Raw genomic sequence first — 15,949 nt, 5'->3', positions numbered from 1 at the left:
TTATTTACTTTAAGTATCCTTACAATGGCATTTGTGAAAGAAATTGTTGTTTATATGATTCCGTTGATGGCAATAATGGAAAATGGTTTTGATTCTTTCATTTGTGGTAGTGTCTAAATTTACCAAATAAAGAAAATTTCTCATCACCTAAGTTTCAATTGGATCGAAACTTGGAATCATGCAAGTTGTATAGCATGATGAATGAGAACTTTCAAGCATTGGAAAAATTAAGACTAACTACTTGTTCACATGGATGTGTGAGTCAAGTGAAGGACTAAGGGATCGAGTACACATTCTTGTGCACTGGTTAAGTCCACCACAAAAGATTGATAAGACTATTCGTCATTATTTACTAAGGTTTAGTAAATATGGTTATACTTACAAGCTTAAGTATAAATTCTGAAACATTGGAAAAGATCCAATGTATGGTAGAGCAAATAAGAAGAATCAAATTAGGCAGAAGGATAAAAGTTTCTCAAATCTGGAAAGATGGGAGAGTACTTTAGTATCAGTTTTTGTGATCATCTTAATGATTAAGAAACCATGTCACAATTAGTTCTCTAAGGAAATCTTAGTGCATTCTTATGACTAAGAAGAGGAATCTTGAATTGTTGGAATGGTTAAATCAAGAAGATGAGTCATAATTCGTTCCAAAACAATTCTTAGAGTCATACTCCAAGATTGTAACTTGAGTGATATATTTTAAAGAAGGTTTATTAACACTAGTCAAATGTAAGAGTAAAAGGTTATCTATTCTTGTACATTTGAAATTGGTAAGTTGTGATGTTTTCGATAAAACAGAGACCAACTTAGACCAATTGTGTGAAGTGTTTGTCTTGACAAAGAATCCACATTATCCCTTGAATATGTGACAAGAGAGTCTTATATGTCAAGAGGACAGTGGGAGTCTTAAAGGTCTTGAAAGTCTCAAGAACTAATCAAGAATAAAACCTAAAGTTATTCCCTAGCACACGACTTGAGGTTTATAACCTATCGTGTTGACATATTCCAGGTAAAGTTGGTTCTGCATATGAGTTCTTACAGTTCTCAATTGGTTGCATAACAACTTGGAAGCAATGGCAGGCCCTGTATTGCCAGGTGGCAAGAAGCTAAATTTGCATAAGTTCAGTCCATATGTGTTTGGATTTGTCATTATCCGTGTCTTGTGACTAAGGTTTTGACAAATTCATATGGGTAGGAACTCATACACCATAAAAATCTAAGTGTCATAAGATTTCTCTCCGATTCATGAAAATGATGGTGAGGAAACACTTCTACTAAGTAGATTTGTAAGTAGATAGTAATCTTTGCATTCTCAAAGTTGTTAGTAGGCACACTAACATGGACTTATGAGAAATAGCAAAGGTCTAAACAATTAAGACTATGATTACGGAATCCCTTTTCATAGTTCTAAAATTGTTTAGACACACCTGTGAGCTATCTAAGATAAGGTGTATAATTTTGATAAAGTCTTATCAAAGCAATCTAGCATCAGAAATCTGAACTTTGGTAAAAAAAAAAGTCAATAGTTGATTTCTGAGTACATGTCAAAGCTAGTGGGAGCATAAGTGTTATGCTAATAATCATCATGTTAGTGGGAGCATGATAATTATGATAAGTATTGCAAGTTAACAATGTTAATTATAGAAAACAAAAGTTTCAATTCGTGAGGTTGCAGGGGTTGAAAAAGTTGTTTTGCTATAATTAAGGGAGAGGAAATTATACTTCATTTCAATTATGAAAAGCTTAGATTGAGTTTATAATCATTCTAAAGAGCTTATATTGATCTTTTAATCACCTTTAGTCAAGAATATATATATATATATATATATATATATATATATATATATATATATATATATATATGAGTTTCATGTTGGATTGGTTCAACTTAAGAAAATTTTATATATTGCGTTCTCAAAATTCGATTATGATTACGGCATCCCTTTTCATAGTAAAATTTTGAGAATATGGCAAACAAAAATTATTATGGCAAAAGAATGGTCTAGGACCATGTCTTTATGTGAAACATCATGAATCGTGTCCCATTTACTTTGGGTACAAGATTGATTCTTGTGCTATAATATTTATTCTTTATGAATTTTCCAAATGCCTTGGGGCATTAAGGAGGAAAATGTTTAGAATTGGATATAACTAAAGTGATTAAGCAATTGTCGAGGATAATCTAAGGTTTACCAAATATTGGTTGCTTAGGGACAGTTGGAAGTATAGTGTGAATTTTGGAAGGGTCATATTGACATAGTCTGAAAAGAGGCAACTCTTGTTGAGAAGTAGTAGCCAAAATGGGAATATAGAGTTGTCTCTATAGATAGAAGCAATCTGGTGTAAGATTAGAAAGAACTTAGTGCAAGAAGCATGTTCAAAGCAATGCATACTTTGAACATAAGGCTTTGTGTCCATGGAGTAGGTCTTCATTGGAATACCATGTAATGGTTGTTGACAAGTCTTTGTAACTTTGCACACATTCATTTCAAGAGGGTAGAGCATTTAAGTTTAAATCCTAACAAGATTTCGATTTGGGAGTGTGAAATTAGAATCATTGAAAGTTTGGTCAATTGGTTTATTTCACAAATTAAGGATCATAGATAAGCATAGAGTGCATGCTTGGTGTATGTTAAAGCTATTGTTTAGGAAAACATAGTGGACATGCTTGGAGCATGGGATACCTAGTGTTTTAATTCAAGTATAAAGTTGATAAAACCGAAACAATGAATTATGAGAAATCAGTATGGTGGTAAATAGAAGTGGTCTATTTATATTCATAAGGTTTGATACAATATTTGAGTCATTTATTCTTGTGTTTCACTTTGCATGTTTTGACTTCCATAATAACTAGATTATTCTTCCGGAATGACTAAGTTATTTAAACCATCCACAGTCGGTCATATGTTGGAAGTAGATATGAATCAAGACTGTCATGGGTTGGCTTGTAGAGGTCCAAGTTGGTGGACAAAGTTGTGCTACAACACTCATGAGTGCTCATAAGTTCTGAGTATTGGATTCAACCCGCGCTCATTTGAATCACTTTATGGATTTTATCACGAGTAATCATGAGATGATAATATCTTATATTCTTCAAACCTAGAGATATGATTTGTTACTATGAGTTGGTTATACATTGATTGCACGAAACCGCATTGGTAACTCGATGTTATAAAACGTGTCTTTGTGTATGATTCAATAAGTAGAAGAACAAGCCATATGAGTCAAAGTTTATCCATTCCTTTTACCTTCAGGACAAAAGCAATATATGTGGGCCCCTCGATGATTTAACGATGACACATTTGAGTGCTTGGCCAAACCAGGACTGATTTGATTTGTTCAATCAGTCAGTAGTCATAAATCGGAAATCAAGAAACAACAGATGGACAGAGAGAATGATTTACAATCCATGTCTTAGTCCTAGAATGGAGGAATATATGATCCCTTATCTAATGGAAAAGTCATTGACAAAGGTCAGAGATCATCGGCAAGGTCAGAGTTCGACGAAAGCTTTTGAGAGCTACGATTGCCAGTCGGTTCTTGAAGTCATACGTAATAATAGTTTTAGACTTATCCAAGTGGGAGACAGTTGGATTAATGTCTAAGTCCATAACTATAATTGGTAAGACCTGACCCGACCCGGCATGGTCCATTTGGGTTGCATGGCATCATGCATTTGGATAGACTATAATGAGAGAAATAACACTTAAGGTTTGTTAATATATTATAAGTTATAATATATTAATAAGATTATTTAATTATTATTGATCAAGAATTAATCTAGAATTAATTAAGTGATCAAAAGAAGACTAATTAAATATATGGGTTGGTTGTGTAAATCATCCATACTTGTATAGTGGGCTAATGCTCCATGGATTGTCAAGTTGGGCTAAAACCCATAAGATTCTCCATGGATGCTCCATGGTGTATTTGAACCCATGGATCCAAGGAAATGGAAAGCCATGACAATTAGGGTTTACCCTAATTGTAATAACTATATAAGATCATATTCTTTGACAAAACCGGCAACTAAGTTAGGAAGAGAAGGGCTAGCCGATTTTAGTAGTGTTCAAGTTTCTCTCAAGTTATTCCAAGTGCATTTGGTGTTGTGTGAACCATTTAAGGTGTCACACTTGGGGCACTAGGCACTCAAGCTTCTTGAGAACATTCTACACCAAAAAGGTATGTCTTCTATCTTCTTATATTCATTGTTTTGTATGCTAGATTAGGATAATACCTTGAATGTTCATATTTGCATGTATAATAGAGAAAACATAGATCCAAGGTATTTAGGGTTGCATGTACACTTAGGAGTGTTAGAATGCTCAAAACCCAACATCTTTTGCTCCTTCCATCTCCTCTTGTATGCTTGAACTCGTCTAATATACGCCTTTTTTTTAATTCTCTTTTTTAGCCTTTTTCTCGTCTTCACTAAGCTTTCTTTTGATCCCTTTAGTCTCTACTTTCTCCTCATTCTTCAGCTCCATAGGAATCTTCTCTTCCTTCACCATTGGACTTGTCTCCTTGGAAGTTACCCCATCTTCATCATCATCACTCGATATTTCATGACTTTCTTTGCTTACCCAAGAAGTTGGATTGGAGAAGGTAATGACTTCAACTAAAAACGGGACGGATGCTATTGGTTTTGTTCGTTTAACTTGTTTAATTGTTTTGATTTCTTCCTCCATGAGCTTCTCTAATTCTTCAAGTTCATTCTCTTCATCTATATTGAAAACCTCTCCTCGAACATCTCTTCCTTGGAAACCATCTTCTATACCAAAAGTTTCCTTTTCATCGCCTATCCTCAAAGTGAGCTTGGACTCGCAAATATCAACCAAGGCACCAGTAGTATTAAGTAATGGGCGAACAAAAATAATAAGGACATCGGGATCTTCTTTCATATCCATAATCACAAAATCAATTGGGAAAACAAATTTCCTAATTTTTACTAATATGTCTTCCTCCATGAGCTTCTCTAATTCTTCAAGTTCATTCTCTTCATCTATATTGAAAACCTCTCCTCGAACATCTCTTCCTTGGAAACCATCTTCTATACCAAAAGTTTCCTTTTCATCGCCTATCCTCAAAGTGAGCTTGGACTCGCAAATATCAACCAAGGCACCAGTAGTATTAAGTAATGGGCGAACAAAAATAATAGGGACATCGGGATCTTCTTTCATATCCATAATCACAAAATCAATTGGGAAAACAAATTTCCTAATTTTTACTAATATGTCTTCTACAATGCCCCTTGGTTGTGTCACTGAACGGTTTTCCATGTGAATGGTCATTTTGGTAGCCTTCATCTTTTGAATATTAAGTTTTTCGTAAAATGAGAAAGTCATTAAATTTATGCTATCCCCAGAATCGGTCAAAGCATAAGTCATCAGATTGTTCCCAAACTCACATGGAAGAGTGAGGCGTCCAGGATCTCCCATCTTCTTTGGTAACTCTCCCGACACTACCCTTGAACTTTGCTCACTTAAAACCACCTTGGAATTCTTCTTCAATTGTTGACGAGATTCCATTAAATCTTGTAAGAACTTTTCATACTCGGGAATTTTAGCTAACGTCTCAACAAAAGGAGTATTTATAGGAATACCCTTGATGTGATTTATGAATTCAAAATGCTCCCTCTCTAGTGGACTAAGATTAGCTCGATACGGGAATGTTAAAGGCGGACGATAAGCCGGAATGTTTTCTGAAGTTTCTTGTTCAGACTTGGCACACAACGTGAACTAAAGAGATTCACGACGGGACTTCAGTATTTCAGTAACATTTTCATTTTCAAGCTTTGGCTTCTTTGGCTTTGGATCAGATTGCTTCGGTTCCACTTCAAGTGCTTCTAAGAACTCAGAGATTTCGTCTTCTTCAGTCTCGATCATCATAACATGGGATTGAGCATTCTTTTCGGGAAGTTGTGAGGATAATTTGTTGCTCACCAAAGTAGTTAGTTGACCAACTTGAACTTTTATATTATTAAGGATTGATGCTTGATGATTTCTTAATGAGGCTTGTTGGTCAATCATCATTGTGTGTTGTTCTTTCATCATATTCATGTGTTCCTTTAGCACTGCATCAATATCATCATGAATTTTCTCGGAAGCTTCCATAAATCGGGTCAAAATGTTTTCCAAATCTACTTTCTTCTCAGCTTGTGGTTGCTCTTTTTGGTAGAAGCCTCAGCCTGTCTTCTTATATTTCTCTTCCTTTTGCTTCTTGTATTCATCATATGGAAGCCATTCCTTCTTTGGTTTTCTCCAATCCTCATCATACTTATCCCCACTCAAATAACAAACTTGAGCCTTTTTATACCCGTTATCATCTAAGCTGCAATCCTTAGTCAAGTGTGGACCATTACATCTTTCGCATCCAACTCTTATAGCATATATTGATTGGTCCATTTTTTCATCCCCCTATCCATTGTATCAAGCATAGGCATCACAACAGCCATGTCTGTAGAATTTCCACCCCCGATTCCTTTTATTCCCTCACTTCTTGGATTTTGATACCACGAGAATGCTTTGCAAATTCTTCCACTAACTCCTTAACTTCCCCCGAATTTTTCTTGGTAAGTGGTCCTTGAGAATCAAGGAGTTGTCTCGTCATGACATTAACACCATCATAGAAGATCGACACTTCTTGTTGTATATTGAGGTCATTTTGAGGATAATTTCTCAACAATCCCTTATAGCGCTCCCATGCCTCATAAAGTGACTCACCCGGATTTTGTTCAAAATTTGCCATTGCCTTTTTGAGTTTAGCTATCTTGGAAGGTGGGCAAAATTGATCTAAAAATTGTTCGCACATTTGGTGTAATACCTAAAGTTTGGAAGGCCAAGAAAGGAAAGAAAACCCTAATTTTAAAGGGCGACTCGGCGAGTCCAAGGATGAACTCGGCGAGTCCGAGCGGGATCCGGGTCGAGGAGTAAGTGACCGACTCGGCGAGTCGACCAAGGGGGACTCGGCGAGTCTGGTTTGTGCGAGGAAAACCCTAAAATCGGGACTTGGAGCCTATTTAAACGCCTCATTCTCTCCCCTAGGGTTCCTTTACTGCCTCTTTCACCCAGAACATCAAACCCTAGCCGCCATATCCATTGATTGAGCCATTTGTTGCCTTGGAAGGTGCATTAAAGCTTGGAGAAGGAAGAAGGAACTTGGAGGAGGAAGAAAGGACTACAGATCTGGGATTGCGAGTTCATTTCTGAGCATTTGGAGGTAATAAACTAGTTCTTGGACCCTTTTTGCACCTAGATCTATGTGTGGTTGTTGGGGATTTTTAGCCATAATGTCATTCATTTGAGTTAGAAGCCAGATCTGAAGTTGCTACTTCAAATCTAAGCATTTTATGGTCTTGAGAAGCATAAAGTATCAGCCCTTGAGTTGTTTATGGAGCCTCTTTGCCTTAAACCCTAGTTTATGGTGTATTTTGCTTAGATCTCCTTCTCTACACGTAAAGTTTGCAAATTTACATCAGGAATAGGCTTGGGAAGGGTAGATCTACAGTTTGGAGTCCATGCATGACTCAAAATCCCTCTGCATGTAAGGGGATTTGAATGGACTCGACGAGTAGCATGAAGGTGAGGGGCAACTCGACGAGTGGGATGAACAGCTCGTCGAGTCAGATGAAGATTGCCTTGTACTCGGCGAGTCTGTTCTTGGACTCGGCGAGTCAGGTTGTGAAACCCCAAACCCTTCAAGTTGAGACTCGAATCAGTGAGTCGGGTGGAGACTCGGTGAGTTGGACAAGTCAGGACTCAGAAATCGATAGACTCGGTGAGTCATGGACTGCCTCGACGAGTCGAGACGCGAAGGGAAGGATTCTGAATATATGGACTCGGCGAGTCAGTAGGGTGACTCGGCGAGTAGGGTTGACCTGGAAGGTTGACCTTGACCAGGACTTTGACTTGGACCAGGGTTGACTTGGTTGTCTTTCGGGGGTCAGTTAGACTCAGTGTTGCATTGATATTGGTAGTTCGGGGAGCAAGGGGAGCAGGAGTTCAATGAGTTGTAGGGCAGCAGCTAGTGAGATCATCAGCAAGTTCAGCCAGTGCAGGTGAGTTTCCCTTTGTGTGAATGGGTCTAAGGCCACAATGTCGGCCCATGTAGTTATGAGTAGAAGACCCGGGGGTTAGCCCTAGGCACAGTATGCTAGTATGATATTCAGGACGAGGTCCATTAATAGCGGGCGGGTGCCCAAGGATTTGTTTATATGATAGTTTATACTTGTTGTCTGTGTGATACATGTATGTGCCTGGTAGGAAGGTGAGTGTGGGCGAGGTCCCGTATCTCACCAATAGCAGAGTGTGGATGGGGTTCCATATCTCATTAGTAGCAGAACAGGGGCGAGGCCCAAGTTAGGGAAAGAGTGAGAGTGGGATGGGCCAGTATCTCACTACCAGTAGGAGCGTGGATGGGGTTCCATGGCTCATCAGTAGCAGGACAAGGGTGAGGCCCAAGATAGGCGAGGCCTTAAGACAGATGCAGTTGTATGTGTTTAGTTTATGTGTTGTGATATGTTTATGTGTTATTATTCGTTGGCGGGCGATGCCCTGTGACAGGCGAGGCCTAAGTGAAACATATCTGTATCCGAGCGGGGCTCGAAGCCAGGCAGGGCCTGGAGCGGCGGGGTCGTTGTAGCGGGCGAGGCTCGAGGCAGGGGGCGAGGCCGAAGATAGCGGGTGTGGCCCAGTATGTGCAGTATGTGATTATGCTTGGTATGTGGTAGGGAGGGGAACTCACTAAGCTTCGTGCTTACGATTTTCAGTTTTGGTTTCAGGTACTTCCGGTAGTGGAGGGAAGAGCTCGGGGTGATCGCATGGCACACACCATTGAATAGACAATCTGGGAATGTTTACTCTAATAATGAACATGTGTTTTGAAACCTTATACTCTGATTATGTTTTGGAATGATGACTTTGCTTAAAGTAATGTTTTATTAAAAGAAATTTTTGGTCTTGAATTTTTGGGTCGTTACAAGTTGGTATCAGAGCCTTGGTTTGAGGGATTCGGATATGCTCTCGGGTGTGTCTGAACTCAAACTGAGGAATTGGTATAGAAGTTTTCAAAATGAAAAGACAGTTTTGTAAAAAGAGAGTTTTGAGAAAGAAAACAGTTTTAGAAAAGCAAAAAGAATTCAGAAAGAAAAGAACTTTGAATAGAGAAAAGAGGTGTGGTGCATGCAATCAACCGAGCTCAAGTAAGTACCCCAAAATACTCATACAAGTCTATGTTTTGATTATCAGTTAATAGAACAGCATGCTAGATTAGGACTAAGGATCTAGAGAGGATGCCTTATGTGCCTGTGATATGTACTTTTGATCTGCATGATAGTGCCGATTAGACAGTAGTAGGATAGCATGTTTAGGTTATGCCTGAGTTTATGAGTTGTGTTGCATGCTAGTTCAGATTCTTGGTATGATATTATGATTGCTTGAGTATGTTATCGTTAGATTTTTCCCTTGGTCTGAATGCTGCTTGCTTTGTGCATTGTGGGATTCTGAGTGATGGGAGTTAGCCATTAGATGGATACGGCACGTCACATGTGATCAGGGTTGAATAATCTCAGAGTGTTGGATTTGGTCCTATTACGCAGCTCTTGTCTGAGTCCAATCGTTGTAGGGACGAGTCTTTTACTTGAAGGATTATCTGAGCCTCGTCACATGTGATGGTATCCAGGTGGTGGCTAATTGGCATCACAAGGAGACCTTCAGCAGCTGAGGACATGTTTGAGTTGAGTCAGAAGTTTCCCTAGGGTAAGCCTAGGATGAGGTAGTGCTGGGAGCAGTAGTAGTAGAAAAGGGACCTGGTGGAGTCGAAGCAGTTCTTGAGGAAAGTACGGATAGATGTGGAAGGTAGTATGGGCCCGTACTACTGAAAGCAGAGGATCCGTACTCGATTCGGGAAAGCCCGAGACAAGACCCGGAACCTGGTAGTGAGTATGTTTGGTCTCGCAGCAGTGAGGAGTATTCTGATAGTGGTTATGTTATATGTTTCAGTATGGTGATGTTGCGAGAGAGACCAGCGAGCGGATCAGGCGCCGGAGAGGGATCGGGCTCGAGTTCAGGGGCCGAGCAGCTCGAGGAGCGGACGAGAGAGTTGATATCAGCTGAGGTTACGCGCAGTATTCTAGCTCAGACTCCTGTGATCTTTAGCACGGTCAAGGAGGGTATATTGGAGATTTTGGATAAGAGGCTGGGAGCCTTCCGTACTGAGATGATAGCATTGATGGGAGCGCGTACCTTGACATTTCGAGAGTTCAGGGCTTGCGGGGCACTAGATTATCATGGGGCTAGGGACCCCATCGCTAGCAGCAGATGGTTGGCTGATGTTGCCAACACGTTCCGTACGAGCCGGTGTCCTGAGGAGGACAAGGTCAGACTCGCTTCCTGTCTTCTGAAGGACAGAGCGAGAGATTGGTGGGAAGAGATTGGTCATGCTTTGGGTGATGATGCCGCGTTGGACGCGATGACTTGGAGCGATTTCTCAGCTAGGTTTAGGGCGCAGTTTTCGCCAATTATTGAGGTGCAGCAGTTGGCCCGGAAGTTTCAGGATTTGACGCAGACCGCTGAGACTGTGGCGGAGATCACCGCCAAGTTCAGGGAGATGACCCTTCTTGTTCCGCAGTATGTTGCGGATGAGGAGATGAAGAATGCCCGATATCACGAGATGCTGAGGGATGACATCAGGGAGTTCGTGAGCAGGTCCGGTTGTAAGACGCTGAAAGATATGATTTCTCGAGCCAAGAAGTGGAAAATTGATTTGGAGCAGATCCGGAAGAGGAAGCCGTATGAGGTTCAGGTAGCCGCGAGTTCGAGCAAAAGACCCTAAACCCAAAACCCTTTATAATCATCAAATTAAGTATAATGTTTATAAACAAACCTTATACAAATATAATCGTATCTGTTCTATTTTTAATAGGGCCAGTAGAGACAGGAAGCGAACATGTTGATATTTCGAAGTATAATGTTTCTCTCAAGAATTCTATAGTTACACTAATAAACAAAAGTAAACTTCAAATACAGCACTAGTTACAAAGGTAGGTGATTTAACAAAACTAACCAAAAAAACAAAATTAAGGAAAAAATTTATATCTTAAAGGAGAAAGAGCATGGAAATTATTAGATTAAACTAATTTCTGAAGCTTTAAAAAACTAGTTTCCTTTGAGGTCTCAAAAACATAGATCTGCCAGAAAATTCAGATAGATCTCCGATTGCTTCGTTCACCAAATCCTTGAAGATCATCCGTTCGATGTCCAGTATCGCTTCCGACGTCTCGATTGGATAATCTTCCCAATCATTGATTCCGACGATATCTTTCCTTAAAACACCGGTAATCAATTCCAATAGGCCATCGCCGGTTTTTATCTCTCGGATTTTCTGAAATTCAGACCATATCTGTTTTAGAGACATACCGGAATCTGTATAGGAAACCACCTTCTTCCATGGCGGAAACTGTCTACTTTTCTCAAGGATTTCGACGATTACGTCGAACACGAGCTTTCGTTGTCGTTTAGAGACCTTTGATGTGTCTTTGGTATTGTATAACTGTTTCTCGATCGAGAAGAAGACATTGGGATCTTCCTGAAGGTGTTGCGAATGCGATGCTCCAAGTATCTCAGAAATGTAAATGAAATCAGAGTCGTCCGATATGAATTCTTCGTGTTCTGTTGATTTCGTCTCCAATATTGATGAGCTCCAACTATCCTCTTCAAAATCAACGGCTGGAGTTGCTTTAAGAAAACAAGCAAAAAATCAATCCCAATTTCCATACCTAATTAATGCTGAAAAGACACATTGCACGAATATATTTGTTTTATAGATCTATCAGCGATCATGTAAAAATAGGGGGGCATTAAACACCGACATTGGTTACAGTAGTTCTATTATCTTCAGGATTTCCAGTAGTACATCACTTGAATGCTATTAAATTTACTACTAGAATACTCCATCTTAAAGAAGGCAGTAACTGTGTACTTTCAGTTTGACCTCATATTCAAAACATAAAAAATTGAGAAATATTGAACTTTAATAACGTGTAGCGTTTACACTTTACAGTATTAAAGTACGTTTGGTAAAGGTTAAATATATTTTTGATCCGTTAAAAAAATAAAAAATATATAAGAATTTGTTATGCCACGTCAATTGGTTGAAACAACAAGAGTGTAATAATAATAAGTCAAACATGTAAGTGTCATGTGAACGCAATCAACGTTTGTTTTTGGGGTACCTTTGTAATCAATGCTGTGTGAAGGAGACGACGACTCGTCCTTGTCAAATCCCGAGTCAAGGACCGACACCGGACTCGGTAGAACTGTGGTTGAAATCGGCGGTGACTCAGTGGTACTGTTCATCTTACCTACGCTATGTAGCAACTTGTCATATTTATTATATTTATGTAACGAACTTCTTCCTTCTCTGAGTCCCTCCCATTTGGATCTCTGTAATTAGGCGAAATTAGAAGGAATAAAACGAATAAATGAGGACTCCAGGTGAAAGTAGTAATTGACATTTATATACCTCTGTATCGGTTGTTGAAGGTGTACTGAAGGTGCTTTCAGAAATGGAGGATGATTCGTCGTCTGTAACTACGTTTTTGATGATCCGTTGCTTTGGAGAATTAAACGAGGATGATTCCATCGGTTTCTGGTGTATCGGAGACCTATTAGTTGGGGAATGGTTTCTTTTAGGTGTAAGTTTGGGAGAATTAATTGGCGTAGTTCGAAGTGAATCGGAGGAATCATTTGCTCTTTTTTGGATTTCAATGCTTAATGGTCTCCTTTTCACAATTGAATTACAACTCTTTAAGTTACTCTCGATTCGAGTGGGTGAAGAGTTTCTAGCTCTCACCGGACTCCTCCCGGTCCGATCTACAGCTCCGCCTTCCCGCTTTGGACTAATCGACGGAGAAATTTCGGTAGCATATCTACGCGGTCCTCGATAATCATTTGCAGATCTCTGATTATCAACTTTTGAGGCTGCCGAACGTGAAGGTTTCATGAGGATTATGCTGGATTCGCCGGAAGGTAGATTCCGATCGTAGACGAAATTTTGCTGGTGGTCTCTAATTGGAGGTCTGGTAGAACGCAAAAGACCTTTAAGTTGCAAAACTTCAAGAATTTGTTTCAATGTGCCTAGATCATTGGACTGTTCATCCATCCCTCTCATCTTCAATTTCCTCTCGAAATCTCCATGCATAGACACCGTCATCTGATTTCGCTCCGGGAAAAAATCCGCTGAATCAAAGAAGCTTCTCTTTTGCTGAGACGACCTCCATGGAGACGTTCTAGGAGATTCAGACTTCGGATTTCCCGATGGATTTCGCATTGATTTCATGGCACTACCATTTGAAGAGTCTCTATTACCTACATTTCTCCCTTCATCTCTAACAATAGTTTCTACAGTTCTCTTTTGGGAATGATTCGGCAGTTTCACCTGGAAATTGTTGCCGTCGATGTATTTTGAGCGAGCCAGATCTCTTGAATCCGTAGATTCCGAAGCAGATCTCCGTAGCGTCGGTTTTGTAACGGGCTGTGTACTTTTCTGATCGGAAGATGACAATGGCTCGAGTCCCATGAGTCTCGCAATGACGCTGGGGGATCGCCGTTGCTTGTCATCGCCTTCAGCAACCTTGCTATTACAATTGGCACCATTGACTGATGCAACTGCATTGTTGATACGGACCTCTCTCGGAACCAACAGGTGTGATTTCTCCGGCATTGCTATCGGGCGGACATTTGCATTCTCCGCTGCGGATGATTGAGAACTGTTTGGACTTGCTGGTACCACCACCGCATGTTTCTGTGGCTCTGTCTTTCCTACCTCTCCAGAAAACTCCGACGACTTAACGGAACTCGCCGTCTCCGATGATGCAGGGACTCCCTGTAGGAATCAGCTTAACAGCTCCGTTAATTATTGTATTCAGCTACATTTTCGCGACAGTAATTAGTAGTGAGAAAACAAAAAGAAAACAAAGAGCTTACGGAGGAAGGAGGGAGGCGCTTGGTGGAGTGGATGCGTTTGCCGGCCAAAATCTGTTGGCGGTCAAAGATCTGAAGGAAACCGGACATGCAACCAATCTGCTTGTCCATCCGTTTTTCTCCATTCCGATCTTGAACCAACCCGGCCATTCTTCTCCGTCGACCACCGTCCGGTATTATCTCCGGCTGTCTCTCAGTCACACACAAACATGCAGAGTAGGTAAGAATAGGTTAATGCTTCACAATACATTGACAGTTTTGAGTCTCACGGTTTTCTCCATGACTTTTTGAGCTTTTATCTGCAACTCGCTCTCGCTTTATGCTATTACTTTGGAGGGTGAACCAAGTGGTTGTGAGGAGAGACGGAGGTGGGGTAGCCTTCTCCGACGGATCTGTTATATGTTTCTCACTAATTTCACAATCCGAGTTAAACGCATTAAAAAATCCGTAAAATAAATATGATGTACGATATACATTGAGCTCATCATTTTAACTTTGTCGACAATATTTTAATTTTTTCTTTATGTAATTTATTGACACATTTATAAAAATATTTGCTAGTGTGTTTTCTTTTTTTGAAAATATACTAATTTTGTGACAAAAATAGTTAGTTAGTTTAAATAAGAAATAACATAGGTAATTAATTTTTTTTACGACATAACTTTTCATAGGTAGCAAAATGCTATACAAAAAGGCACATTAGAAAACGGAAACAAAAATAATATGGTTTTAAAGTCAACAAGGACAACATCGAAACATGTTACATTGAGTAGCATTGCCTTACATGATCAACTAATCAACCCACGTAATACGATCTTTGACGAGGTAAAGTCTTAATCTCACACCATCTCGTGACTACTAATTTAGCCCCAAAAAATCAAATAAAGTGTCACAGGACAAATAAGATCAAAAGATGGTCAAAGTTATCTATTTTGACAAATTTGATTTAAAAAACAAAAATAATAAATACTAGGTGGTTATGGTTTAGTCTGGTTGGAGTCAAGTGTTTTGTAAGGTAGTGGTGGCAGCCATGGGCATAAGCCGCCGTCCTTCACTGTCATGGACTTGTTTCAGTGCTCACCCAGGCCATTTGTCTTCTTAAAAAACCGCTCTCAATAGTAAATAGTATTACTCCTATATCATACAAAAGTGTAACTCTTTAAGTTCGTGTTTTTCATTTTGTATTTCCTTTTTCTCTTGTGTACTTTTATATTGTTTTTTGTTTCATACATTATCATGTCTGATAGTTTTATAATTACCAACTTGAACACATTTCATTTCAGTCAAATTTTATTTTGAAAAAGAAATACATATTCAATATTAAACCTCAAGCTTTTACCGGAGGTAATACCTCATAATCAAATTAAATGAAAGAATGCATTATACACCCAAGGCCAAGGTTGGTAGTAGCAAGTGCACGATTTACCCCATAAATAGTAACTAAAACAATGGAGTCGGTTAATATTCGTTAACCATTTATTCCATAATCATCATAAAAATAATTTTGGTACACCTTAGGGTCTTCAAAACAGTTTTTTGTGTTATTTATATAACTTTGACCGGCTATAAAAGGTTTAGCAGGTTTTGTGGTATTTATGCCGTTAAAGTATTTTGTGGGCCGTTTATATATTTAATTGGAACGATTTTGTATTTATAAATTTCTTGATTTCATTTGTTCATGGTTTTAGGACCAAAATGAAGGTTCCTTCATTCCCACCATCGATAAAGGTTCCTTCCAAGAGCATAAAAAATCTAAATGCAACCCCAAAAGACCAAAGAAAATAAGAATAATCTAGAAAACTTGAAAGCAATTTTGTAATAAAATAATTTGCATATAATAACTAATCAATGTATTATGACAAACTGCTAATATGTATTTGATAATCAATGTATATTAAGAATGTCACACAAATCCAACCATATAACCTTGCAACAAGTCGATTAATCAAGTCAATTAATCATGAAAA

At 39.1% G+C, this 15,949-nt stretch overlaps 1 protein-coding gene and 1 non-coding gene across 3 annotated transcripts; one reads left to right on the top strand and one right to left on the bottom strand.

Moving 5' to 3' along the window:
• The first annotated feature begins 6,658 nt into the window (after positions 1-6,658).
• Positions 6,659-6,765, top strand: LOC145019009 (small nucleolar RNA R71). The gene has a single exon (XR_013667329.1). It is a non-coding gene; the product is annotated as a small nucleolar RNA R71 (small nucleolar RNA).
• A 4,168-nt stretch (positions 6,766-10,933) lies between these two features.
• On the bottom strand, positions 10,934-14,351 carry LOC145014951 (uncharacterized). Of its 2 annotated transcripts, none has more exons than XM_078973401.1 (4): positions 13,986-14,351; positions 12,523-13,884; positions 12,233-12,443; positions 10,934-11,726 (listed from the first exon to the last, which is right to left on the bottom strand). In XM_078973401.1, the coding sequence occupies exons 1-4, from the start codon at positions 14,130-14,132 to the stop codon at positions 11,149-11,151; spliced, it is 2,298 nt and encodes a 765-aa protein (XP_078829527.1). In that variant the 5' UTR covers positions 14,133-14,351; the 3' UTR covers positions 10,934-11,148. The 2 variants fall into 2 exon arrangements, with proteins under 2 accessions (XP_078829527.1, XP_078829526.1); XM_078973400.1 differs by having other exon boundaries at positions 10,934-11,735; positions 13,986-14,348.
• Positions 14,352-15,949: the final 1,598 nt, after the last annotated feature.

The sequence above is a fragment of the Lactuca saligna genome, chromosome 9 (genome assembly GCF_052625555.1).
Source record: "Lactuca saligna cultivar CGN05327 chromosome 9, ASM5262555v1, whole genome shotgun sequence".
Classification (NCBI taxonomy): Eukaryota; Viridiplantae; Streptophyta; class Magnoliopsida; order Asterales; family Asteraceae; genus Lactuca; species Lactuca saligna.
Note: the sequence above shows the minus strand (reverse complement) of the source record. Positions and strands in the feature narration are given on the sequence as shown.